The 26,881-nt window shown below is 41.2% G+C and overlaps 5 protein-coding genes across 5 annotated transcripts; 3 read left to right on the top strand and 2 right to left on the bottom strand.

The window, feature by feature from the left end:
• Window positions 1-360: 360 nt before the first annotated feature.
• LOC102718654 (putative clathrin assembly protein At2g01600) lies at window positions 361-6,874 on the top strand. The gene is made up of 15 exons (XM_006655488.3): window positions 361-591; window positions 791-860; window positions 1,072-1,169; window positions 2,239-2,377; window positions 2,473-2,600; window positions 2,720-2,812; window positions 2,922-2,972; window positions 3,591-3,656; window positions 3,734-3,799; window positions 3,902-3,982; window positions 4,066-4,143; window positions 5,068-5,247; window positions 5,314-5,389; window positions 5,483-5,607; window positions 6,260-6,874. The coding sequence occupies exons 1-15, from the start codon at window positions 502-504 to the stop codon at window positions 6,617-6,619; spliced, it is 1,701 nt and encodes a 566-aa protein (XP_006655551.1). The 5' UTR covers window positions 361-501; the 3' UTR covers window positions 6,620-6,874.
• Window positions 6,875-10,560: 3,686 nt separating this feature from the next.
• On the top strand, window positions 10,561-14,824 carry LOC102718369 (phosphoethanolamine N-methyltransferase 1-like). The gene is given in 13 exon segments (XM_006655487.3): window positions 10,561-10,858; window positions 10,996-11,120; window positions 12,060-12,197; window positions 12,295-12,432; window positions 12,602-12,745; window positions 13,009-13,101; window positions 13,103-13,120; window positions 13,210-13,351; window positions 13,427-13,707; window positions 13,889-14,050; window positions 14,146-14,199; window positions 14,318-14,392; window positions 14,477-14,824. Coding segments are annotated over 13 exon segments (1,488 nt in total). The 5' UTR covers window positions 10,561-10,836; the 3' UTR covers window positions 14,573-14,824.
• Window positions 14,825-16,587: 1,763 nt separating this feature from the next.
• Window positions 16,588-19,159, top strand: LOC102708523 (uncharacterized membrane protein YuiD-like). The gene is made up of 5 exons (XM_006654679.3): window positions 16,588-16,845; window positions 17,454-17,610; window positions 18,148-18,198; window positions 18,296-18,391; window positions 19,039-19,159. The coding sequence occupies exons 1-5, from the start codon at window positions 16,676-16,678 to the stop codon at window positions 19,096-19,098; spliced, it is 534 nt and encodes a 177-aa protein (XP_006654742.1). The 5' UTR covers window positions 16,588-16,675; the 3' UTR covers window positions 19,099-19,159.
• Window positions 19,160-19,697: 538 nt separating this feature from the next.
• Window positions 19,698-21,285, bottom strand: LOC102718088 (pentatricopeptide repeat-containing protein At1g07740, mitochondrial). The gene has a single exon (XM_006655486.3). It carries the CDS (start codon window positions 21,245-21,247, stop codon window positions 19,934-19,936), a length of 1,314 nt encoding a protein of 437 aa, XP_006655549.3. The 5' UTR covers window positions 21,248-21,285; the 3' UTR covers window positions 19,698-19,933.
• A 1,276-nt stretch (window positions 21,286-22,561) lies between these two features.
• Window positions 22,562-26,190, bottom strand: LOC121054490 (ABC transporter B family member 21-like). Its single transcript, XM_040524392.1, has 9 exons — window positions 25,924-26,190; window positions 25,504-25,558; window positions 25,126-25,301; window positions 24,668-24,889; window positions 24,313-24,551; window positions 24,090-24,120; window positions 23,719-23,985; window positions 23,377-23,640; window positions 22,562-23,277 (listed from the first exon to the last, which is right to left on the bottom strand). Exons 1-9 carry the CDS (start codon window positions 26,188-26,190, stop codon window positions 22,636-22,638), a joined length of 2,163 nt encoding a protein of 720 aa, XP_040380326.1. The 3' UTR covers window positions 22,562-22,635.
• Window positions 26,191-26,881: the final 691 nt, after the last annotated feature.

Below are 26,881 nucleotides of genomic sequence, written 5' to 3'. Positions count from 1 at the left end.
GAAAAAAAGTCGCTACGGCAGCTTTCGCAAATGACATTGTCCATTAGTCAAATCAGCGTACGTAAAACAAAGAAAGCTATTAGCACATAACTAATTAAGTATTAGCTTTTATAAACTTAGAAAATAAATTAATCTGATTTTTTAAATAATTTTTATATAATTTTTTTAAAAAATACACCGTTTAACAGCTTGGAAAGCGCGTATTTGGAAAAAGAGGGAGAAGTGTCCCCTCGTCGGATTCGAACGCTGCCTAAGGCGACACATCTGGAACGCGAAAAATTCACATAAAGCCACCCCAAATTGTATTTAATTACACGCTCTCTCTCTCTCTCTCTCTCTCTCCGCGTCCGCGAATTTTGACACGCAAACAGAAAAAATCCCCCGACCAAAAACCGAATCAAACGCTCGCAGGCAGAGGCGAGAGGAGAGAGTAGAGAGGGGAAACCACCCAAAAATAGCGAGAGGAGAGGCGGAGGAGGCGGCGGAGGAGGGGCCGCAGGAATGGCGGCGATGCAGAGCTGGCGCAAGGCGTACGGCGCGCTCAAGGACACCACCACCGTCAGCCTCGCCAACCTCAACTCCGACTTCAAGGTCCGGATCCGCGACTCGCGGGGTGGTGTTTGTTTTTTTGCCCTAATTTTGGCTACCGAGTTGGGGTCGATTCGTGGTGGGAAACCCTAGTTTTTGGGGTTTTGATCGAATAACCGATGGGGGTGGTGGTGTGCGTGGAGGCTCGGATCTGTGTGGTTCTGATTGGGAATTCGTTCGGCCGTGTGCTGCTTTTTTGTAGGATCTGGATGTGGCGATCGTGAAGGCGACTAATCACGTGGAGTGCCCGCCCAAGGAGCGCCACCTGCGCAGTGCGTTGATTCATTCTCTCACCGTATATTTCCCTGTATATTAGGTTTTTTTTTGATTAGTTTGGTATTCCTTGTTGGGGGTTTTATAATTAGATCGTGCCTGAAAGTGCGACTCTGAGAGAGGAGGGTATTGAGGTGCTATATTTTTTTGGCTGGCCTTAGGTGTTTCCGAGTTTGTTGGTCACATCCATGTATGCTGTTGTTGTTGCAGAGATTGTTGCGGCGACGTCCATCGCTAGGCCTCGGGCAGACGTCGCGTATTGTATCCATGCCCTTTCCCGCAGGCTTGCAAAAACACGCAATTGGATTGTAAGTGCAACACTGTCTTCCACTCATGTATAATGAGGCTACAAAAATGATGGTTGTGTTGACTGTCGAGTTGATAGTATATAACTATACATTTCAAGTTTATATTTTTGTTTCCATGAATGGTATGGATGGACTATTGTATTGATTCAGAGGATATATCTATTGTGCTTCTGGATGCTCCTATGCTGTTTGCTGCTTGGCGCTTGCTAATTCTCTGGATGATGGTGCTACATAGATATTTCTGATAATATTAGTGACTGGCCAATAGATGGTCTGACAATCTAGGGCTTGAAATGTCAGCTAGGCTGATTCCATGATTTGGGCAATTTCTTACAAGACGCTTAGTCATCTTGGCATCATATCCTATATCTTCCAATGTAATCTACATTGATTGTCTTCTTATTTCTCAGAAGTTTAATAGAGTCAAATTCTGTCTGGGTCTGTGTGTTGATATATATGGATTTTTTCATCTTCAAGAGCTTGCTAGGCACTTTGGCATTAATTCTATTCTAGTTATTTTGTAAGTGTTTTATACCGCTTAGGAAGGATCTTGACATGTGAAAAATACGCTATACGCTAATTCATGGTTGTACTGTACAGTACCAATTAGATAGTTAATATCTGTAATTCGTGTAGTTTCTTTAAATGAAACCAATGATTACCCCCTCTTATAAGTGAATAACAATAGTAAAAATATAATAATTCCAGAATCTAGTCATTGATTTTGAAAGTTACATTCTCTGTAGGAAGATATTAGCTATTAATGTTTATGCAACAAAAAGGGGAAATTCCAACTCATTGCTAGAGTCAAAACTGCTATATTAAAATTTCAGAGCTGTTGATTGAGCATAAATAACTCCATTTTTCTCGATGTTACCAAGTCCACTGTTCAATTCAGTATGCTTTGTTCTCACAACCATATGAACTGGAGTATCTGCTAGACTGCTAGTAGTCCTGTGTGACTAGCAACTTAAGTATCATGCTTACAAAAGAGTAAGCCCTAAAAACTAAGAAAAAAAAAGTGAAGGGCTCTGATTAGTTGTATTTTCTTCTTTCTTGTAACATGCAGGTAGCCTTGAAAACACTTGTAGTGATCCATAGACTTCTCCGAGAAGGTGATCCTACTTTTCGAGAAGAGCTTCTTAATTTTGCACAGAGGGGTCGGATTTTGCAGCTCTCAAACTTCAAGGATGACTCCAGTCCAATTGGTTAGTAATTTAGTATCTGTATTTGACAGGAAATTCCTGTTGACATGCTTATTTCCTCTTCATTTGCGTGTGTTCTTATATTAAGTACTGTCCAGCTTGGGACTGTTCTGCATGGGTTCGCACATATGGTTTGTTTCTGGAGGAAAGATTGGAATGCTTCAGGGTCCTGAAGTATGATGTTGAAGCTGAACGCTTGTCCAAACAAGGTCAAGGTCCTGAGAAGGTCTGAAACATTACATCCCAATGGTGGTACTACACCTGATCAGTTTTGAGGATCAGACATTACACTTCACTGTTAATACTAGCTTGTCCATGCTTGAAGTAATTATATTTTATCATCAGGGGCACAGCAGAACCAGAGAATTAGAGTCCCAGGACCTGTTAGAGCAGTTGCCAGCTTTGCAGCAGTTACTATATCGACTTGTCGGATGTCGGGTGATTACCTCCTTACTCCATGATAAGATATAATAATGTGACAGTCACTCAATTTCAATCATTTTCTTCTCTCTGTATAGCATAACATTGCTTGGTTTTGACATTGCAGCCAGAAGGAGCTGCGAATAATAACTACCTGGTGCAATATGCTCTAGCTTTGGTAAGCTATATTATTTTTTAGTGTACTCTGTACAATTTGTTTTCACTTTAATCTCTGTTGTATGTTTATTCTAAGCTTAAAATAAAGATTTTATTCTACCATAAGGCTGTCTTTCTGTTAGTTCATTTTTCAGTATCCGCTCCTTATAGCTATCTAAAATGGCATTGGTGAAAGTGGCACAGTTTTTGTATTTTGTAGCTCTGCAGTTTGCATCTATCCCTTCTCTATATATTTGTAGACACTATTGCATAAAATAATTGCCTTTATCCATCCATCCTTTGCCAAGGAAAATAAGCTTTGTAGAAGGCTTGGGGCTTGTGGATAGGTGTATATACCATTCATTGATGTTAATCGTCAGCCTCCTTATGTTGAAATTTTCGATTATAGATTTGCTTTATTTCCTGAGATTATCTTTGAACCACAAATTGACTGTTTTTACTGTTGTATCCCTACTTTTGCACTATCAAAGTTATCAAACAAGAATATATCATGTATTCTAACCAACCAAAAAAAAGTTAAAAACATGTCATGTATTTTATTTTTACCTGAACACCAATATCCAGTTTGTTGATGGGGCTGATGGATGAATGGCTAAGAGGTGTCCTATTTTTCTCACAGGTGCTAAAAGAGAGCTTCAAAATATATTGTGCGGTAAACGATGGAATTATTAACCTTGTTGATAAGGTAAAAGCTGCTCTTTCAGTACTACTGTTTTGCGATCAACAATCTGCACATGTTTAATATCTTTTCATGTGTCCCAGTTTTTTGAGATGCCAAGGCATGAAGCACTCAAAGCCCTAGAAATTTACAGGAGGGCAGGTCAACAGGTAGATCCAGGGCCTGATTATTTTGTGGATTATATCTTGATCCATAAAGGACAATGATGGTGTATTTTCCTCATTTTTACCTTGTTTGATTATTTGATACAGGCTGGAAGCCTATCTGATTTCTATGAAAATTGCCGGGGTCTAGAACTTGCTAGGAACTTCCAGTTTCCCACTCTGAGGGAGGTGTGGGGTTGACCTTACCTGAATTATTCACTTTACTGGATATTTTTCTTGAGTAAACATCTTATTATTTTTTCTCTTCTCAGCCGCCACAAACATTTCTTGTCACAATGGAAGAGTATGTGAGGGAGGCTCCACGCATGGTTCCAGTGCGAGAACCATTGGTCAGTACTTGGATGATACCATTTGACATATTACTTCGCTTGGTGTATATTGCCTATTCCATATATGTCTATATCAACTATCTTGTGTCCATTTTGTAGTTTAAGAACTTTTGGTTGGTACAGTGGCAAGCACATTTCTTTATTCTATTTTGTGTTTTCAACTCTTAGGCACATTAGATATATGAACACTGAACCTTTTCGGTTTCTGCTTAATCTAGCAGCTTTTGTCTCATGCATTGTGTTAACTACTAAGTATAGCAAATTGAGAACTTTTGGTTCGAGAACAAGAAGCAACCAAATAATTAAAACTTTTCGTGGTGCTTTGTAGTGTTATCAGAATTTTCTACTGTGCACATGCACATATAAAAAATGTAGTGTAAAAAAACGCCTTTGTAAATTTTAAAACATTATATCCATTAATCAATAGATCTTGCAGCATACATGTGAATTATGAAGGTATGCAGGAAATGAGAGAATAAATATGAGACACAATACCAGTTCCTGTAATTTACAATGTAAAAAACAGCCTGTTCCTATGAATCTAAAAGAAGAGAAATCCTGTGTTGAAATAGGTAAATCAGCTTATGGGTGTGCTTGCTTCATCTAAAGGAGGGTGGGAGAGGGAAGATTCTATCTTGATTGTAACAAATAATGCATTAAACAAGTGTATGGCAGTTCAGAGACATATGCGTGCATTTCTTCTAGCTTGAAATGTAAGAGAGTTATTTATAAAAAGAATATGAATTATTATATAATATTTGGATTAAGGTCCTCTCCAATTTATTCCCCCATAGGTATTTCGTTTATCACTATAAAGGATTTATTCCATTAGTTATTCATATAAATATTGCTCAGGTGTAGCCTCTCCTGCTGTTACACATCAAAAGAAAAGCCCTGTCCATTAAATTGAATTGTTCTGGTCAGGAATTACCCGAGAGGCTTCTTCTGACATACAAACCTGAAGAACAAGAGGAAGTTCCTGTGCCTGATCCTGTTGAAGAGGAAAAGCCACCGGTCGAAGAACCTGTTCCAGTACCGCCTGTTGCTGAAGCTGTTTCACCTCCTCCTCCCAAGACTGTGGTGGCAGATACTGGTGATCTACTGGTAAGTAAAGAATGCTGTTATTCAATGCTTTAATCTTTTCAATCTAAATTTTTGTTTACTCCGTAGGGATTAAATGATCCAAACCCTAGTGTATCAGCAATAGAAGAAAGCAATGCTCTGGCTTTGGCCATTGTTCCAACAGGTACATTATTGTGGATGTATTGAGTTCTTGGTGATTGGTCCAAAAAGTTAATTTACTGATGTTCTTTTTTCTTTTCGTTGTCATATGTATTAGATGCTGGTGCTTCAACATCCAGCACCGCTACATGGCAAGATAAAGGATTTGATCCAACAGGGTGGGAACTCGCCCTAGTTACCACCCCAAGCAACACAAATTCGTCTGTTGCAGATAGTCAACTGGTTGGTTTCTTTACTCTTTCTTTTTTATTACCTTTTCATCATGTGGCTGGTGTTGGCAAACGGAAGTTCAGCGTCCCTGGTTAACCTCAACTGTTTTTGAGGGCTTTTAGTAACTCATCTTTGTTTCAGCCAATGGATAACCCATGTCACAGTATATTGTATACTGCTAAGTATATAGTTGTTGGTGCTATTTTTTGCATGTGTGGCCTGGGCTTTTCCATAGCAGGATTTTATTTTCTACTTTGTAAGAAAACTAATGTATGATCATTTCTTTTTCTACTTTGTAATCTCGTAGGAGTATTAAGTATAAAAACAAGAAAGTTGTCTAGGCTTTAGATCGTGTAGGGTTGGTCATGTCTGGTAATCATAAGTGGCAGCCTTGTTGTCCTCGGAGAACTCCAGGAAAATCATTTTTAGGTTGGACCATTGTGTGACTTCTCTGCAATTCATACTTAATCATGACCTATGACGCTTGTTTTAATTGTTTGACACTTAACTTACAACGAAGGGTATTTTCTTGTTCTCTAAAGAACTACATTGTTAGCATTGATTGTATATGGTAATTTGTTTCTCTGTTTAAGTCTCTTTTTGGCCAATTGCGGTTGTCAATTATTTTTTATCGAATTTAAATTGGGTTATTCTATGTTTACAGGGTGGTGGATTTGACAAGCTCATCTTGGACAGCCTTTACGATCAGGGAGATTACAGACAGAGACAGCAACAGCCGTTGTATGGTTCATCAGCTCCCAACCCATTCATGTCAAATGATCCTTTCGCGATGTCCAACCAAATTGCTCCCCCACCATCGGTTCAAATGGCTGCCATGTCTCAGCAGCATCAGCAGATACCAACTATGATGCAAGCAAATCCCTTTGGACCTCCAATGCAGCCACAGCATGTGGGCATGGGCCCTGCAACAAACCCTTTCTTAGATTCTGGTTTTGGGCCATTCCCAGTGGCAAACAACGGACATCAGCAAGCCAACCCATTTGGTGGCACCCAACTTCTGTAGTTTACATAGAAGAGGAGCATATTGTGTCCAAGCAAATGCGATTTTCGTGTGATTATATTATGCATTGTGCCTGGCCTTTCTTGTATGTCACTCGTGTAATTGATTTTGTGTATTGGCCTCTCCACACGGGGGCTGACAACCGACCCTTGTTGTAAAGAAATTAGTGGCCCATGTAGCATCAGTATATGTCAACAAATAGTATGACATTATAAAACAAAATGGAAGTGCGATGGCTGGTTAAACAATTCTTCTAAACTGTTTCATGCGTCGAGTGTCATCTCTGTTTGTGTATCATTCCATTTGATTGTGTGCCATGTGTTTCTTGAATCTTTCAACGCCTTAGGACACGAACAAATGTGTTTAATAGCTGGCTCTTTTAATCGTCACGTAAGCAAATTTGGTGATAATTGTTACGTAAGCAAATTTGGTGACATGAAGGAAAAGAGAAAATGAGAGAGAAAAGCTGTTGTCATGTATGACAACGGCTTAGAGTCGACTCTTGGTATTTATTTAGGCAAACTTTTTTGCATATGGGTGTATGAAAAGGGTTCGTTCGCAAGAGGGACTTTAAAGCCGTCAAATCAACACACGCAAAACAAGAATAGCCATTAGCATATAATTAATTAAGTACTCCCTCCATCTCAAATAGATCATCATATTTTAGAAAAAGAGAAATTCCAAATTGATCATCATATAAGAGAAGAGAGTCTATTATGCATTAATTGTAGTGTGAAAGCCCATTTAGTTCACATGCAGATTAAATGCTTACATGCAACTATCCAATCAGCTTTGGTGTGATTTGCAAATTCAAATTTTGCATGTATACATGTAGCTTGGGATGTGTGACTCTAGCTTTTTCAATGCTGATTAAATAGATTCTTGATCTTTGTACCCAAGCCTTATATGATAATTAATTTGGGATGGAGGGAATATTAGTTATTATGAATTTGAAAAATAGATTAATATAATTTTAAAACAACTTTCATATAAACTTTTTTAGCAAAAAAAACACTGTTTAGTAGTTCGGGAAGCGTGCGCATGAAAAAAGAGAGGGAATTTGAAGTCAATAGTGTATTGCAAACGAGCCCAAAGGAAACTAGCGTAATAAAAATATTTTATTGAATTGATATAAAAATCACGCTTGACTCTATCTTTGTATGTATCATTATGAACGTGGCTTGGGGTAGAGCCACAACAAGCTCTACCATTGAACATGCCCTTATATATATATCCACACACATCTCCTTTTGCATGCGTATACACATCCAGTAAATCGCGCTAACACAGAGACTAAGACATTCTAACCACCTTTTTGTTAGATAAAAATTGACAAGCACCTCTTTGTTTAGATTGACTTGGTGGATGAAACGTGATTGGTTATTTGATGGGGGTAGAATTTAAAATAAATTAATACGTGATTACATTATGGGTATGGGAAAAAATAATTGTATCTTATATTTTGAAACGGATAGAGTATAATATACCTGGGTTGCTCGAAGGGCATGTACATGTAAAATAGGAGGAAAAATATATTCTTTTTCAATTTTTCCCCAACTGTGTACTTTTCTGCCGTATAATCTGAATTATTGAACTTGAAATCCTCTTGGGTTATGTGAACATTGTGGGATGTGGCTGAGGTTTTTTGTTGTTTGCAGAGTGTAATCCGGAAAATTGCAATGTTTGGTACTCTTTCTTTTCCATTGTCTTTTAATCGAAGTTGATGTTGTCGTCTAGCATGTACTGTTGTACTGCAGGGAATCGTTCGTCTGTGTTCGTTTTGGATGCTGCTGTATAGATTTTTCTCAATTTTTACTGTATGATTTCTGAACCGTGTAATTTTTTTAAAAAATTGCTATATTTTTTTAAAAATTTCTATATAAAAATCTACCGTCTCATTGTTCTCTATGATAGTTTTTTAATTTTAAATATTAACTCTACTACAGAAGAATCGAAGAATCATTCGGCCTTCGTCTAACAAACACCGCCTTCAGTACTGAGTAAAGCTAACCTACTGAAGAATCTTTAATCAGTGGTCCCCTCCTATAATGCTGCCCTCTCTCCGTCGTAAGAAAATAACTTTTCGGTTTTGTGTCGAGGGTTCGACCATCCTCCTATTTAAAAATTTTTAAGAAATTTTTTAAAAATTAGTCACATATAAAGTATTGTTCATGTTTTATCATCTAATAAAATAAAAATATTAATCTAATTTTTTTAATAAACCGAAAAATTGATTTGTTTTGGGACGGAGAAAGTACGTGGGCTAATTGTCCCAAAGTTTTTCTAGGTCACTGTAGCCTTGTACGAGGCACATGGGGATGATTGGGACCTTTACTGGTAAAACTTTCTTCTGCAACACGTGGTAAAACCTTGATTTCTTAAAAAAAAAACAACAAAAAAAATCCAGATGTACAGGTTCGAGAAACGTAAATACGAAGCATATGTATAAATTGGCACCCAAACCAACTCAAGATACAAGCAACGATCAACATACTGCAGCCGACTGGTCGCTGCATACGCCTAGACATGTAGCATCATGTCGCGTTTGATGGTGGCCTGACGATGACGTGTCTATCAACCCCATCTTTTCATTTCTCACTATCTTATAAACTAAAATTTAAATTTTTAATATTAAGTTTAAAGTTGATTTATAAATTTTTATCGTATTTTTTTTAGCCTTGGCTTATAGATCACTAAGAAAAAATATATATATATGTATATATAAATTTTATTTATAAATTATTTTTTATTTGTAAATATCAATTGAACTACTGTGTGTATTGCTCCCTTTTCTTTTTGTCCGACGGTAACAACAAACGTTGCATTTTTTTCTTTATAAAGAAACGATAAACTCTATGATTCTCAACGTTGAAATAGTATAATGCAACCAAAGGAGAGTATCAATCATCTAGGGCCGGGGAATCCACCGTCCCAATTATTTACCTCCACGTCAGGCTGCACCCAACAAACACAATATCCCCCCTCCTACAAAACAGCCACCTTCGTCCATGGATGTTCTGCCACGTCGCCCAAGGTCATTCTCTAACTATTCCACCTTGTGTAAACGAACACTATGCAGAAAAAAACGTGTATGGATGAATGAACTCAAATCATTTTTCTACAGTGGAATTCATTCCGGTCTTGGTTTAAAACTAGCACCAATTATTATAAATATTACACGTCGAACGATTGCATGTTTTAACTAAACTATATCCAATCATTATAGATATTACAGGTTGAACAAGCACAATTTATAAGATCACATCTTCACTAAAAACAAAACAAAAGCTTAATTAGAACAAACATAGAGATAACATCTATTGATAGAACTCTTTTCCATATATTTTGTATTTTTTTTTGCATATTTCGATGCTTCATATAAATGACCCGTATTTAATTCATACAACATGATGAAACAACTACTTTAGCATAGATATACACATTAGACATATATAGAATATGATCTTCTGTATTTCTTCAACGTTGTTTCTACAATATTGCTCATTGACCAATACATGATCTGATCAACTGAATCCACACACATACACGCAGGCTGGTGAACTTGTTGAGTGGAGAATAGAAAAATCTTTCACCCCCGTGGAAAGAACTAACGGCTACAAGAGGTGCACCATATCGTCGTCTGCCAAACAGCCCACGAGGCTGACCCCTGCCCCCCCTTGGCCCCTTCGGCCCTTCCCCTTCCCCTGCCCGATACCCACGGCCACCACCACCACCCGTCGCCCTCGCCGAGCCAAGAAAAAGAAGGAAAAAACCCCGCGTTTCGCACGGTGGCGACGGCCACGGCCGCGGTGCACCGAGCCGAGATCCCGCGACCCCACCCAGATCTACACGGGGATTCGCCACACCGCCCGCTGTCCCCGTTCCCGTGCCCGCAGCTATAAATACGCGCTCCCCCCCACGCGACCCGTTCCGCTCCGCCACTCCTCCCACTCCGCTCGCGTCGCGTCTCGCCGTGAATCCGTCCGCCCCCCCGCGGCCGGTTGATGAAGCAGAGAGGCCTCGCGCACAACCGCCGCTCCCGCGGCTTCTCCCGATCCCGCCGCGCCGTCGAGGGCGCCTGAACCTCACGCACTCTCACTAACAAAAACAACACGAAACGGATCATCCCTCCCTCTCTCTCTCTCTCTCTCTCTCTCTCTCTCTCTCTCTCTCTCTCTCCGCGCGCTCTCGTCTGGATTTCTGAAACGCCAACTCGAACGATGGACGCCGTCGCGGCGAATGGTAAGCAAGCGCAAGCGCGGCGGCGGGTGGGAGATCCGCGTGCTGCTTTTCGTACGTTGTGGTGGCTTTTGTTGCGGGGGTGATGGGGATGGGGGTGTGATGGATTTCATTTTGGTGTGGATACATGATGCGTGCAGGTGTCGGGGAGGTGGAGAGGAAGGCGCAGCGGAGCTACTGGGAGGAGCACTCCAAGGCCCTCACCGTCGAGGCCATGATGCTCGACTCCCGCGCCGCCGACCTCGACAAGGAGGAGCGCCCCGAGGTGACGGCCCCATCCGTTCCATTCCTACACGCGTCATCCCTCTCGGTCTCTCGTGATTATTTACTAACAATTCCTTCCCCCAAAATCTCCTTCGTTGCTGCTAAGATTCGTTCCCGCGTACGTTGTTGTCATGTTGCTATTACTGAAAAATTCGGTGATATCTTGTACACGGAGAGATGATTGGCCGTTTGATCGTGTACTAAACAGTGAACACATGAGGCGCGCTCTTTTGGCCCTCAAAAAGTTGATGGCAACTGCTGATAGCGACAGGATTGGCGCTAATTCGTTTCAGGGAAAATACAGGTTGGCAAGTTGATCAGCAGGAACTGACGAGTACTAGAGCTGATGCAGATAGCCTGATGCTGACCCTGCCTTTTATGATCCTCCGACTTGGTTTCTGTTTTGGCGATACCAGTAATTATGCACAGATATATATACATGTTAGCAGATTCTTTTTGCTAATTTTAGTATGGATGACGATAAAAGCTTAATCTCTGTTGGATGGCCAACTTTGCATGACACGAGCTTGGTACAGATGGGCAGTACTACTGGGAATTAGATAATGATATATCTTGTTAATTAAATTTTGATTGGCGGTTACAGGCATGTGTTTGTGTTTCTTGAGTACTAGTATGGATGACGATAAAAGCTTAATCTCTGTTGCGGTTACTACACATAAATAAATATCTGGCCTGTGCTTGTCGTTCTCAGACTCTAGCTGCCACTTATAGTGTTAACCATTAGGATATTTCAGTCATTTAGCTCCCCAATGGGCTAATAGCTATTTAGAGTATGCTTGCACTCTAGTAGTAGTAGTAGTAGTAGTAGTTGTTGTTGTTGTTATGCAAGTTATTTAAAGTTTTGTCGTGGAGCTCTGTCTTTACTGTTCGGGTAACTGTAACTTTCGCACAGGACTGATTTATACTTTTGTTATCGCAGATCCTGTCTGTACTCCCATCTTACAAAGGGAAATCAGTACTGGAGCTTGGTGCTGGAATAGGACGTTTTACTGGGGAACTGGCAAAAGAAGCTGGTCATGTTTTAGCTCTAGATTTCATTGAAAGTGTTATTAAGAAGGTGAAATTTCACACTTAGAGGATTTCCATGTCTGGCATATGGAATGTGTTGGTTATGCATAATTTCATGAGTTTTCACTCATTTCTCTTGTATGTAGAATGAAAACACAAACGGGCATCACAAGAACATAACCTTTATGTGTGCTGATGTCACATCTGCGGACCTGAAGATCGAAGATAACTCTATCGATCTCATATTTTCAAACTGGCTACTAATGTACCTTTCAGATGAGGAGGTAAGCTCTGGGTATATTTATGAATGTTGATACTCAGACACTACTATTTTTCTTAAAGAAAAGAATTTTGCATCTTTTGTAATCGTCAGCTGAGATTACTTCACTAATAATAGGCATACACTTAAGGTCTACATTGTATGCTAACACATTAACTGCTACGGCACTGTAGGTGAAGAAGCTAGTAGGAAGGATGGTGAAATGGCTGAAGGTAGGTGGCCATATATTCTTTAGGGAGTCGTGCTTTCACCAATCTGGAGATTCCAAAAGGAAAGTGAATCCAACACACTACCGGGAGCCACGGTTCTACACAAAGGTTACAGCCTAACTCAAGTTTCTTTCTCACCCATGGTCAATGTTAAGAGTCAAAATTTTCCTGCTCTACAACTTCCATCCTCTTTTGTACTATGAGGTAACTGAAGCAATTTGTAGTGGCTGCTCCATAAACTTTATATTTTTTTCAGACAATAAATGAGAGCTACCGTATTGTTTGTGGTACCTGAATTATCCATGGTTAATAACAAAGCATACTCTTCCATTTCTATCCAGAAACTAACTTTTTTTTTGAAAAAAATATAGGTATTTAAAGAATGCCATTCCTATGATAAAGATGGCGGTTCTTATGAACTTTCTCTAGAAGCATGCAAGTGCATAGGGGCTTACGTGAAAAGCAAAAAAAAACCAAAATCAGGTACTTTCTCTCCTTTGATGAATGATGATACACTCATACACACTTTTGCAATCAAGCGCTACTGATTGTTATAACCTTATTCTACATAGATATGTTGGCTATGGGAAAAGGTTAAGTCGACAGAAGACAGAGGGTTTCAAAGATTTCTGGACAACGTGCAATACAAAACCAGTGGAATCTTACGGTATGAGCGTGTCTTCGGAGAGGGTTTTGTCAGCACTGGTGGAATCGGTCAGTTGAACAATTTCCTTGGCTCACTATTAAATTTCAACATTTACTCATTCAAACATGCTTATCCATGAACAGAGACAACGAAGGAATTTGTGGAGAAGCTGGATCTTAAACCTGGACATAAAGTGCTTGATGTTGGTTGCGGAATTGGAGGCGGCGACTTCTATATGGCTGAAAACTACGATGCCCATGTTCTTGGTATTGATCTTTCCATTAACATGGTTTCATTTGCAATCGAACGTGCCATTGGACGCAAATGCTCGGTTGAGTTTGAAGTTGCTGATTGCACCACAAAGTCATACCAACCAAATACATTTGATGTGATCTACAGCCGTGACACCATCCTTCACATACATGTATGTTTCACTTCAGAGAATTTACAATTGTTTTTACAAGTATCCTTACTTTTTAATGCAATTGTACCTCGAGCAGCTGTTATCCAGCATAGTCGATCATGGGGTACTACTTTTTAACAACTGTGTAGTTGCGTTAACATCAGGAGCGACAGTCTTACAATTGCTATACATGCTTTTACAGGATAAACCTGCTTTGTTCAGAAGTTTCTTCAAGTGGCTGAAACCTGGGGGCAAAGTCCTCATCAGTGATTACTGCAGGAGTCCTGGAAAACCATCAGAAGAATTTGCTGCATACATTAAGCAGAGAGGCTATGACCTACATGACGTGAAGACTTATGGAAAGGTCTACTTTTGCAGCGACAGTAGCATTTTAATCAATCCAATTTCTTATGTTGATTTGAACAAAAAGTGTAATACTCTGACGTCTGTTAACACTAGATGCTTGAGGATGCCGGTTTTCACCATGTCACTGCTGAAGACCGCACAGACCAGGTTATCACCCTCCCTCCGAATTTCTCTCACTGCTGTGCACTTGCTAATCTTTTCTTCTACAATGCTTCGACATATTCAATTCCTTCGACGCTAATTACTGCCACATGCTGTGTTTTAGTTTTTGCGTGTTCTGCAGAGGGAACTTGCTGAAGTTGAAAAGAACAAAGACGCCTTCTTGGCCGACTTCACCCAGGTTCGTGCTTCACAGTTCTGACGTCTGTTCATGCTTCTCCTTCATGTGAGCATTCCCTCACTTGATCATTCCATCCGTTAACAGGAGGATTACGATGACATCGTGAACGGCTGGAACGCGAAGCTGAAGCGGAGCTCTGCCGGTGAGCAGAAGTGGGGGCTGTTCGTTGCGACCAAATGATTCAGAAGCAGGGAGGGTTCTTCAAGACTTCCGAATAAAACGGGTGTTGTTGTTGTGGCTTCTATAGTTGTTGCCGATTTGTTTATGCTATTGTGTGTGTGATGTACTTTTCAGTTCAAGTAGACCGGTAATTTTGTGATGGTTACCTAGTTTGAATATTCCACGTGTGAATGTACTGTACGTTAAAGTCAGTCAGTTTGAAAGTACGTATTCTCGTCGTATACATCGAGAAATGTATTCATGTTTTGCACATATGCCTTTTTTTTGTTTCCTATTCCCTCTTTTTTTTTTATATTTAACGACTTAGGTAAATTTGACTATTCGCCTTATAAAAATGTGTCAGGTGATAAACACCTTTTAAAAAAAGGTAATTTAATGAAGGACCCAACAACCAATATAATATTATTTCTAGTCAAACTTGAGAGAGAGATTTTCTAAAAGATGAGAATGCCCCTTGGGCCACATACTCTTAATTTGGTGTTGGAGTGACGATGGAGATTGATATGATAGAACTGTACATTGGGCGATCAAAAATTGAAGTTGCGTAATGTGTAATTTCAAAATTTTGCATAAGTATTATTTAAAATTTGCATAATATGTAGTTTGAAATGTGTACAATTTAAAATTTTCTCATAATGTAACTGGGATTTTGGGGTGGATCGAAGGAGAGGTGATCTACTCCAAACCAGAATGAGCCGGATCAAGCCAAGCGACATATACTGACCTAATGGGCAAAATTATCAAACATGTTTTCTCTCTTTAATTGGACAGGAAATAATAAAATAATGACAGTGGCATCCTCTAGCAAATTACATAAAATTTGAGCGTCCGGTAGAGAAATTTGTTTTTATTTTGTTATGATTTATTTAATTATTAACAAAAGATTAAGCATAACTTACATTTTTTTCATATTTATAAAACATATATCTAAAAGTCAACGGGTGTCAAACATAAAAAAATTACTATACTTGTCGTCTTGAACAAGAACATGGTCTCTTGAAACCAATTTTGCCAATCATTTTCTTTTATAATATATAATTTTAATAAATTGTATATGATTTTATTGGAATACCTTTTAAGATTAATCTATACATTTTCTCTGTGTTTCTAAGATGCATACTTTAGAAGTTATTAAAGTTATTCATACTATTCAAAGTTATACAATTTGGCATCAACCTTATGCAAAATGACATATATTGTTGGAACTGGAGTGAGTTTTTTTTTTCTTCAACAGAGACCTTTTCTTGTTTAGAAGAAGATGCATGTTCAATTTTGTTCATCCTGCAACGATCAGAAAGCCATACATACATACACAAAAGATAAAATTTTGTCAGGTGAGCCCGACATTTCATGGGATCCAGAGCCCTGCAGATCATATGGCTCACATGACAACAACATAAATCAAACACAATTAGTAAAATCAAACACAATTAGTACTAATAATCTAAGCAAAGCACCCTTCATGATCTTTACTTTAACGCGAAGTCAAATGCAATACTCCTCAGTCCTGACCCCCTGAGAGCAAGTTCAATAATATAGCTAACTAGTAGCTCCAATTCATATATAGTCAATCTAATAGCCAATTCATAAAATAGTTACCTATAAAACATTCCCACATGTCTTGTTTTGAAGCCCGTGTGCAGCTGGCTATAAATTAATAACTCACTCTCTTCTCCCTCCTCTCTTATCTTTTTTTAAAATATGCTTATAGCCTGTATCTGGTCTGAGGTATAAGCACAGTGATGTATTTTGCACACCAACCCTGATAAAAATTTCTTTGCAACACATCCCATATTTCCCATTATGTGAACGTAAAATGAACCGGCTGCCACGTATGCACAATTAATGCGCCGTCTACCTAAAAAAGATAGTTAATCGTATCTTATAGAAGAAAAAAATTATAATTTTCCTCCAAATTGCATCCACCACCTCGCAAGTCGCAAGCAAAGGGAAGCACCCAGGCAGGCAGAGACCAGAATACATGGAGCCAAGGCAAACACACAGAGAGACGAGACGGGAGCGAGCCAGTGCAGCACCAAACCACACAAACCAAGGAGCCGGCGACAGCGAGAGGCGAGCGGAGCGGTCGATCGATCGGGCGGGATGAGGGGCGGCGGCGAGATGCTGACCGCGTCGAGGGGCGCCGGGACGTCCTCGTCCACCCCGGCGACGGACCTGGCCGGGGCGGGCGGCGGCGGGGGAGGGAACTTCCCCCTCGCCGTCGCGCTCCTCGCCTTCGCCGTCGCCAACTTCGTCAACCTCGTCGCCATCTGGTGCGCCCTTCCTCCCTCTCCCCCTCGCCCCGTGGTTAGATCTAGCGCGCGGAGGGTTGGTCCCGATGCGATTTGGTGTCGGTGCGAGGTGGTTACGACTTTGCGATTGGTTCACGGAAATTGGATTTTTTTTTAATAGAAGAGCTTAGGGGAGGGTTTCCTCTTGTGATTTGAGAGCTCTGAATGTGTTTTGCGATTGACTAGAACCGATATGTTCATTGTAGTATCGAGAATTGGAGATGAACTTTTGGTAGGAAGGATTCATTGGTTCGAAATCTGTTTTGGGGGGGGGGGGGGGGGGGGGGTGGGCAACAACTTGTATGCCGATATGCCATCTAGGTTAAAAATCAGTAGCCTGGTTTTCTTCAGTGGGAAATTGAGGTGCGGCCAACCGGAATTCATAGATTGTCAGGTTGAACCTATTTAAATCCAGTTGCAACCACAACTTTTTAGATTAATGATAATGCACTATGTAGTTCTCAATCACTCCATGTTACTATTTCCTTTGCATAAAATCCTAGAGATGTGTTGACATTGCTGAAATGAATGACTGTGGAGTTTGGACTGCTATTCCATTAAGTTGTGGTTTGTTAATCCTAGACACGCAGGTTAAAGGAGAAGAGGTTGGATGCAAGAAAGTTTCTTACTTCGGCTGGAATTATTTCATCCCTTTCTGCAACGGTGGGGAGTTTGGCCGTGGCAGTTGGTCAACAAGAAGGCGGAGATAGTTCTTCATTCGCCCTGGCATTGGTTTTTGCTGCTGTTGTATGTACTTAAACCAATCTTGTTCAATGCATTTCAATTTTAACACAAGTGGAAGTTGCAATCATGACGGGTGTCCTTTTGTTTAGGACTTAGGAGTTAGTAGTAGGACTGTAGGCATTGCATGCTACTTTCTTTTTTTCAATAATTAACTGTACGATTTACTACTCTATATGCTATGTTGCTTTGGAATAATAGACTTTTGAATACCAGCTAAAGAATATTTTGAATGCTTCTGTGGAATTTTCCCATCAAGACATCTAGCTAAAAGAGCCATCTTTTTAATATTCATATTGAAGTTCTCAATATTAAAAATATCAAATGATATGAGCTTCTGCATTTGCTACATCTGTACTTATCAGTGTACTTCAAATTGTCCCTTTAATAGGTCAGCTGTGGAGGGACTTTTGATATCCTCCTTTCAAATTAACTTAATTGTTTTCCTCATTTTGTTTTAAAAAAGACTAGTTATAGTACATTCATGCACACATTAGTTCTTTTCTTAGAGAAGGTTTCTAAGCATATATTTTCTTTTTACAGGTAATGTATGATGCATCAGGAATTCGATTCCACACAGGTCGCCAAGCTTCTGTAAGTTTGTGAATATCTGTGCATACACCAAACGGTGATGGTCTTCTAAACTGTATTAATTTCTATCCTCTGATGCAATCTGTTAACTTTTGTGCAGTTGCTAAATCAAATAGTCTCTGATTTCCCACCAGAACATCCAATTATCTCCTCCTTCAGACCACTACGGGAACCTCTTGGACACAGTCCATTTCAGGTAAAGATAGTAGATGCTCTTGAGTTATTCTCATCACACACACACAAGAAAAGTTTGAAATAGTCTCAGGACTGCAATCTTGATATGTTCTTGAACTAGTTTGCTTCCTTTAAGGCATATGATAAATTTTGTACAAATTGTAGATCCTCTTCCAGCTTCCTTGGCTATTTTGGTCACCCGTCCACATTCCATGAGTTTAAGGCATATGGAATATTTCTTTTTTTTTTTTAATTTTCACGGGGGGTGAGAGTTTCCCCACCTGCATTGATTTGAATTAGGATTTAAAGAGTAGTTACATTGCCGTATCTGCTACAGCTCGACACAATACATCCTTCCAGTGTGAGGTTACATAGCGGTCCTCTAGTTTGAAGCGTTCTGCCCACATCGTTACATCCTGAATACACAGTCTTAGCAGTCTCACCGGGGATGGTTCCATCTTGTTGAAGATTACCTCGTTTTGATGTGTCCAAACTATGGAATATTTCTTGCTGGCATAAAAAACTATGGCTTTCACTTGGTCCCTTGTGTTTTTTTTAGTTTTGTGTTTGGCCATTTATTAATTGTTACTCCACTGTATCTTTGGTATGTATCATTTATATGCTACTATAACTGTTGTCATCTTAATGTTGTTCTTTTGGTTGGTGCAGGTTTTTGCTGGAGCGCTTGTTGGTTGTTCTGTAGCCTATTTGTCGGGAAAATCTGTATAAGAGAGTTTCTGTTTGTTTTTTTTACACAAATGCTATATGTCAATATAACGAACCATCTCTGTGAAGCTCTTGTGCATCTCTATGATATGAAAATCCTCTAGTTGAGTTGTTGCTATCAATTGCTTTTCCTTCCCCATTTCATAGGGAACTAAACCAAATGTCCTCTAGTCAGATGCTGATATCTGGAGTTTGAGATAATCTCTAGCATGAGGTGAAAGCAATTGAAATCTACACGTGAAGAGTTGGATATGAAATAGAACTATTGAACCTGGATTAATTGAGCTAAAATCCATCTATCTGAAATCTGGCTGTTACAGAGTTAGAGCATTCCCAGCAGTCTATCTATCCTATCCTTCGTTCTATTTTTATCCTTCGTCCTAAAAATAAAGGATAAATGGTAAAAATCATCCATCCCACGCTCTATTTTTAGATGTCATTCAGAGATTCCATATTTGGATGTTCTCTCTTCATCCTTTAAATAAATATGGAGAATGTCATATATGGATAATCTGCTAGAGTATAAAGAGATATGAAAGATAAAATTGTTTTAGATGGTCATCTAAATAAAAATATGGATGACCAAATATAGATGAGCTGCTGGATGCTCTTAGGCCCTTAATCATTAATCATGTGCTTGTTGGCATGAAAATGCTTTCAGAATCACTGCAGTAGTGTGATCCATATCTTTCTCCTTTTGCCCAGATGCAAAGTATGTCTCTTTCTTATGCTCAAATCAAATCAAAGCTAGCTAGGCAAAATTTGAGAGCCAAAGAAACTGGGCAAATTCTGATGCAAATGAATTGACAAGCCAAAACCAAAGTAGGAGATGAAAACATCAATGTGATAACGCTAATTCACCGGCGAGCTTGATCTCACTTGCCTTGGTGCTGCAGCTGCTGCAAACGCAGGTGACAACAGCTTGCCACCCATCTGCATCCAAGCACATCTCCCTCCTCGCCATCTGCTCCAAGACGAAGCACGCCTCCTCCGCCTTGCCGTCCTCGCCGAGCCCTCTCGCCAGGTGCCTGAAGGTGCGAGCTTGAGGGCAGTGGCCGCTCGCCAGCATGGCGTTGAGAACTCGTAAACCCAGCTCGAAGTCGCGAGCTCTGCAGCATCCGTCGACGAGGACGCGGTACGTGGCCGCGCCAGGCACCGTGCCCTTGAGCTGCATCTCGAGCAGCGCCCTGTGCGCCTCGCCGACCCTGCCGGCGTCGCAGAGGCACTTGATCAGGACGTTGTAGCTCGCGTCGTCGGGCTTGAGCTTCCGCTTGCGCATGGCGGAGAGCAGCTCCCTGACGCCGTCGGCATCCCCGCGCCTCGCGCAGGAGGCCATTAGCACGCCGTAGTTCACCACCTCGGCCTGGCAGCCCCGGTACTCCATGTCGAACATCAGCTTCTTGGCGTCGTCGTAGCGGTCGGAGTCGCAGAGCCCGCGCATCAGCAAGGCGTAGGTGGCGGCGTTTGGCGTCACGCCACGACGCACCATCTCGTCGACGAGCCGCTCCGCCGCGCCCAGCTCACCCTCCCGGCACGCTGATCCCACCAGCGTGTTGAAGGTAACCACCGTCGGCCGCACCCCTCGGCCGAGCATTTCGTCGAGCATGGCGCGGGCGCCCATGAACCCGTCCCGAAGGCAAGCGCCCTTGAGGATGATGTTGTACGACACGGCGTTCAGGCGGACGCCGAGCTTCGGGGCGAGCGGGAGCATGTCGTGGGCGGCGTCCGCGCGGCCGTTGGAAACGAGGGCGTTGAGGAGCGAATGAAACGTGGCGGCGGAGTGGGAGCAGAAAGCAGGGACGGCGCGGAAGACGAGGGCCGCGGCGTCGGGGCGGGAGGCGGCGCCGAGGTGGTCGATGACGGCGGCGAACACCGCGGGACGGAGCGGGGCGCCGCGGGCGTGGAGCGCGGAGAGGACCGGGGCCACGAGCGGGAAGAGGCGCGCGCGCGCGAGGCGGTAGAGCACGCAGGCGGCGAAGGGGTGGTCGTGGAGGTGCCTCGGCGCGGAGAGCAGCGCGGCCGCGGCGGCGACGGGGGTCGGAAGCGCCTTGAGGCGGTTCAGGAACGGGTGCGGCTCCGGCGGCGGCTTCGGTCTGTACACGAACTTCTTGTGGCGGCGGCCGCGGCGGCGCAGGCTCGCGGCGGCGGGCATCGGAGTTCTGAAGCGTCAGCAGAACACTTCCACAATACGTTGGCGTCATCCACAAATCCGCTTTCTCTCCAATTTGGCCCAATATTACGCATGGCCCAATGCGTGGACCAAATCGTAGCCCATCATTGGCATGGGCCAAAACGTAGCCCATCACTTGTATGGGCCGAATTGAAGCCCATCAATATCATGGGCCGCCATCTGTATTGGGCTGAATCTAAGCCCAATAACAAACTCCTTTCCCCTTCTCCTCCAAGGAGGCGGACGCCGCATCTTCCGTTCCACCTCCTGCTCTGAGACGGAGAGGCGATCGCCGCCGCCGCCGCCGCCGCAAAGCCCCGCCGGAACCGGCCGTCCTCTGCATTCTGGGTACTATAAGTTCCCTCGCCACTCTTCGTGAGGTAAGTAGTATCCGCCCTCTCGCCGTGCATGCTACACACCCTTGAAACTGTGGTTTCTGCTTGCGGATCGATGCTGCGGCTTCCTGTTTGTGCTGATGCTAAATTTCGTTCATATTTCCGGAGCATTCGATGTTTTTTTTGCCGTGTCGCAAAAGTGTTATTGCGGACGATGAGGAATAAGAGCACAAGTAGGAAATATTACTGGAACATACAGTCGCAGAGTCGCTGTGCTCTAGAATTAGGTTAGGCGGTTAGGCCTATCTCTGTCATCACTCTCGGTCATCTAGCCATATGAAACTTAAATGTACCGAAAAGGTGTTTTGTCTTAAATGCATATGATCCAGAAGACAAGAAGTGACTAGAGAAGTTAGTGTTGTTAAATGTGAAGTACATGAGTTATTTGAACTATCAACATTTAAGCAACCAGTTAACTACAACTATAATACGAATCTTAGATCTCAAGGTCAGGTTTTGTATGAAAATGATAATTAGATGCTAGTGCGTGTGGCAGGGGAAGATGGGTGGGGGCACAAGAGAGTGATGGTAGGAGGTGGAGAGCTGGAAGAGGCTAAGCACATTGATCCCAAGGTACCGTTTTATCCTTTTCTTTGAACACAAACACGTTTTCTTTTGTTCATTTCACCCCCAACTATTTTTTATGTAAAAAAAACTGCTATAGGATGTAATATCAATAAATGCCTATTCGCCACATGCAAATTTAGATACACATTTATATATAGCACCTTATAGAGGATTTTATGTGTTGGAAATGTCATGTATTGTGCCCCTCTTTGGTCACTAGAAATAATCCAATAAGCACGTTGGAACTTTTTATAGATGCCTTTCTAGTTACATAGTCATTCTCTGCTCCAAAAGAAAAGAACTGCAAGAGCATATCTCAATTGACTAGGTGAACTGTAAAATCATGACAACCAAAAATCATGATGGCTCAAATTGCCCCCATTACCTTCATCTTTGCATTATGTTACATTACGATTTGTGATGAAGTTCCACAAGTGAAGCATAAGCTCCACCAGCAATCCCCATCAGTGCCTCGTGCTTCCCCTTCTCCTCAATTTCACCATCCTTGAGGACTGCAATGATATCAGCTCCTTGGATTGTGGAGAGGCGGTGTGCAACGACGACGGTTGTCCTTCCAATCATCACATGGTCCAGTGCTTCTTGAACGATGCTCTCTGACTCAGCATCCAATGCGCTCGTCGTTTCATCCAGGAGTAGTATCCTAGGATCCTTGAGGATAGCCCTTGCAATGGCTATCCTCTGTTTTTGCCCACCTGATAGTTGGGTTCCCCTCTCTCCTACACCGGTGCTGTACCCCTGTGGCATACTTGATATGAACTCATGTGCATTTGCTGCCTGAGCAGCTGCCACAATCTCTTCCTCACTCACTTCTTCATTCTTTCCATAAGCTATGTTGGCACGTATCGTACCATTGAAAAGTACTGGTTCTTGGCTAACTAATCCCATCTGGTCCCTCAGCCAACTGATCTCTAGTTTCTTGATTTCTACTCCATCTAATAAGATTACACCATAATCAGGATCATAAAAACGCTCTAGTAAAGCGATTGCTGTAGACTTGCCGCTGCCACTCTGACCAACAAGTGCCACAGTCTGCAATAAGCAGGTTTTGAGTTAGTCCCTGATACTAAACCTTCAGGAAAAAATGAAAGAGAGAACATTGACAAAATTAGGCGTCTGTAAAATCAATACCTTCCCAGAAGGGATGCTCAAGGTAAAGTCACTGAAGATTAGAACATCTGGACGGGATGGGTATCTGAAACTGATATGCATGAATTCAATGTCACCCTTGACAAGCTCCAAGGTTAAACCTTTGTTGCTGCTGGAATCAATTTGAGATTTCCTATCTAAGATTTCAAATATGGAAGAAGCAGAATCCTTTGCCTTGCTTGAGTCAGAAGCCATAGCAGCAGTCGCTGATACTCCCAGCATGGCCACAACTAAAGAAAAGAAAGCCTGCATTATAATAATTTGAAGTAAATACCAAAGTAAAATATTCATAGATAAATTCGAAAAATAATGTATAGATGTTACCTTGAAGACATCGCCAAAAGTAGAATTGCCTTGACTAACAAACTTTGCACCAATGTAGTAGCAAAGAGCAGAGGTCATGAACAACATCATATATGAGAAACCAAAACCAATGCCTCCAACTATCCCCGTTCTTATTCCCTGATGTCTAGAAGCTTGACATTTCTGATTGTATTTTGTCATCACTTTCTTCTCAGCACAATAAGATGCTACTGTTCTGATGCTACCAATCGCCTCAGTTGCAACCTGACTTGCTTCTTCATACATGATCTATAGTCAAACATCGAACACAAATAGAAAAAGAAACAACTTAAAAAGATGGCCAAGATAAGGACAAAAGGAAAGAGAATGCACAATTGATAACACTGTGGCACATAGAAATGTGTTAACTCGTTAACTTTTTCACTGCATGAGGCATTTGTCGAGTAAAACTTATGAGATTGCACATTTCAGAGGAAAATCATGTGGAAATTAAATTTAAATAAAGTAGAAAACCATAATTAGCTGGCACTATTAATTTGTTATAGAGTATTATAGTGCAGGACCAAGGTTGAATCTAGCTGCTAGTTTGGATGGATTTTCAGCATGAATACTTACCTTGCACCTATCATGATACCAAACAAGATGTTCATGATATCCGCTCCACTGTATCCTTTACTGAGGCTTAGCTTACTGCCATACCATACAATTAATCCAAAGCTGGAGAAGTAGACTAAGTTAAGGAAACCCATGCCAAAGCCTTGGATAAACCCTTCCTTAACCGCACCCTTGTATGCTTTCTTTACCAGATCGTTGTAGAGGCCAATGGCTTTCTTTTCACCATTGAAGGATACCACCTGTTATCAAATATATATATATATATATAATATATATATATATATGTGTGTGTGTGTGTGTGTACAAGTTAATTTATTATTTATCATCTACATTGCATAATTAACTAATTGCCTACCGTTCTTATGGATCCAACTGTTTGTTCAACAATATCCCCTGCTTGTCTGTATGATGCTAGGCCCTCACTAGATACTTCAGCTAACATCTTTGAGACAATTCCAGCTGCAAAGATGAATGGTGGTATGGTAGAAAGCATGACGAGGGTGAGAAGCCAGCCTTTGAGGAATGCTAGCACGAAACCACCCAGGAAAGTGGTAACAAGCTGTTGAAACTTCCCAGCCTAAAAGACAAGAATATTCCTTTTAGGCGAAAAAGGTGTTAAGGCCTAAATAAGAATACAGCAAATTGAAATGGTCAATCTAAAAACAATAAAGAGGTGAGATCATTAAGAGCCATGCTCTGTTGGTAGTCACAACATACATAATAGCTAAGAGTGTCACTGAACTTGTAGCTAAACTTATTTTATTTTATAGAAGGTCAAAAGCAATGAACAAGAAACAAAGTTTGTGCAGTTACCTTCTCACCAATAGCACCTTGGATTAGTGTAGTGTCAGCAGAGATACTGGAGACAACTTGTCCAGTTGTCATTTCCTTGTCAAAGAATGTCATATCTTGTCTCAGAATTGTCTTGAGATACAAAGATCGAATGCGAGTGGCTTGTCTTTCCCCAGTGATGGCCCAACATGATACCTCTGCTAAGCATAGCTATTATGGTCATCTATTTATATTTGATGTTAGAGTTACTTTGGATACTTGAATGTGACTATTTGGTGTTATGATCATATGATATATCTAGGTATTTTTATTCTAATAATTAGGATGCTCTGTCATGCCATCATCAATATGTATTTCGTATAGAAATAACTGAAAATGAATTGTATCAATCATACTTACGGAGAAAACAGACAACTCCTGATCCAATGCCCAAGTAGACAAAATATAGTACCGCCTGAAAGGAAAAATGAGAGATGGATAACAAGATGATCAAATCAGTATATTACTATGAAGATTTATTTTATATTTTAAACTCCTTTTTACTCTTCTTTGATGTGATAGGCAGAGCTCTTGACATTTTGCTAAAGAAATAACTATGAAGCTGCATAATAATAATTTACTTATAAACCTAAATCAGCAAAATTAGGATTAACGCTGCTCATGTATGCAAGTGGAGGCCATGACAATGTTAATATCAATTTTTTGTTCACATTTGTCTTGTAAGCTGCTAGTAAAACTACTAACTAGTAACAAGATTCAGCCAACATTGCAGGACAGCCAGCTTCATGCAGAAGCAGAAGGGATCATCAGTGTCTGTACCTTGTTGACTTGATGTAGAATGTTGCTGGGGGATGATTTCCCAAAGGCATCTACCATCTGCCCGAAGATGATCGTCATGATCACCTGGGACATGCCACTTGCAAGTGATGCTATGGTGCCAACCAGCATCAGTGCCACATCCGTGTTGTCTGCATACTTGAACAGGTGATGGAACGCCACCTTGCCATCCTTGTCCATTCTCTTGTCATTCTCCTCCTTTCCGCGCTTATCTTCATCAGCAGCTCCTGCTGTGGATGCTTCTTCCATGCTCTGAGCTACCTAGTATCAGAGTAACATGTACTTTACTTGCTATCTATTGCTCTGGCTGATATGGGATGCCTAGTTTTTATAGTGTCCTTGTTGGGTTAGATATCAGTCAACTGCATTCCAAAGAGTTTTCAGAAATCATAGCAGGTTATAATTGTGGTAAGACAGGATAATGACATTGATATATAAACAGTGGCAGGCTGGCCGTGAAGCCAGTAAAATGAAGCAATGATTAGCTGGTAAACTACTTTATATACCCTATTTGTTAGGCACAACTCTGTGTTGTTTAGTGTGAATGTTGGGTTTATTGTGATACCTTATAATTTTTTTACACAGATAACTTGAACAGTTTGTGATCGAAATCATGGCGATAGCGACCGGTATCTGAGAATCAATGTTTTGGGTTCTTCGGCTTTGAAGTCGTATCTGGTTATTTCATCAGGAGGTGACTAGGACATTCTTCCCGAGCCTGCTTAAACAAACCTACATGTAAGTTTGTTTATCTGCACAAGCTGACCTGGTCGTGTGGTATGCAGTCTGATGGTTTACTCTATTTCTTTTTTTTTTTTGCTCAGTTGTCTGAATCTGCAGATAGCTTTCACTCGATCAGGGCAGGTAGAGCCTTTTGGCTAAATAAAAAGAATTGCAAAGCAGATGCTCACTAGCAGCCAGGGTGATCGCCCAATTATAA

The sequence above is a fragment of the Oryza brachyantha genome, chromosome 5, assembly GCF_000231095.2.
Source record: "Oryza brachyantha chromosome 5, ObraRS2, whole genome shotgun sequence".
NCBI lineage: Eukaryota > Viridiplantae > Streptophyta > Magnoliopsida > Poales > Poaceae > Oryza > Oryza brachyantha.
The sequence above is the reverse complement of the archived record's forward strand: the minus strand, read 5'-3'. Positions and strand labels throughout refer to the sequence as shown.

What these genes read in the sequence shown, in the direction of transcription:
- LOC121054490 (XM_040524392.1), bottom strand. Translation starts at nt 26,190, where the DNA reads ATGGAAGAAGCATCCACAGCAGGAGCTGCTGATGAAGATAAGCGCGGA. An exon ending in AGGAGTTGTCTGTTTTCTCC is followed by an intron (nt 25,302 to 25,503) that starts GTAAGTATGATT and finishes TATGCTTAGCAG; the next exon opens with AGGTATCATGTTGGGCCATC. An exon ending in GGTATCATGATAGGTGCAAG is followed by an intron (nt 24,121 to 24,312) that starts GTAAGTATTCAT and finishes TGCCTCATGCAG; the next exon opens with TGAAAAAGTTAACGAGTTAA.
- LOC102708523 (XM_006654679.3), top strand. Translation starts at nt 16,676, where the DNA reads ATGAGGGGCGGCGGCGAGATGCTGACCGCGTCGAGGGGCGCCGGGACG. An exon ending in CATTGGTTTTTGCTGCTGTT is followed by an intron (nt 17,611 to 18,147) that starts GTATGTACTTAA and finishes TTCTTTTTACAG; the next exon opens with GTAATGTATGATGCATCAGG. An exon ending in ACACAGGTCGCCAAGCTTCT is followed by an intron (nt 18,199 to 18,295) that starts GTAAGTTTGTGA and finishes ACTTTTGTGCAG; the next exon opens with TTGCTAAATCAAATAGTCTC.
- LOC102718654 (XM_006655488.3), top strand. Translation starts at nt 502, where the DNA reads ATGGCGGCGATGCAGAGCTGGCGCAAGGCGTACGGCGCGCTCAAGGAC. An exon ending in AAGGTCAAGGTCCTGAGAAG is followed by an intron (nt 2,601 to 2,719) that starts GTCTGAAACATT and finishes TTTTATCATCAG; the next exon opens with GGGCACAGCAGAACCAGAGA. An exon ending in TTCCAGTGCGAGAACCATTG is followed by an intron (nt 4,144 to 5,067) that starts GTCAGTACTTGG and finishes TGTTCTGGTCAG; the next exon opens with GAATTACCCGAGAGGCTTCT.
- LOC102718088 (XM_006655486.3), bottom strand. Translation starts at nt 21,247, where the DNA reads ATGCCCGCCGCCGCGAGCCTGCGCCGCCGCGGCCGCCGCCACAAGAAG.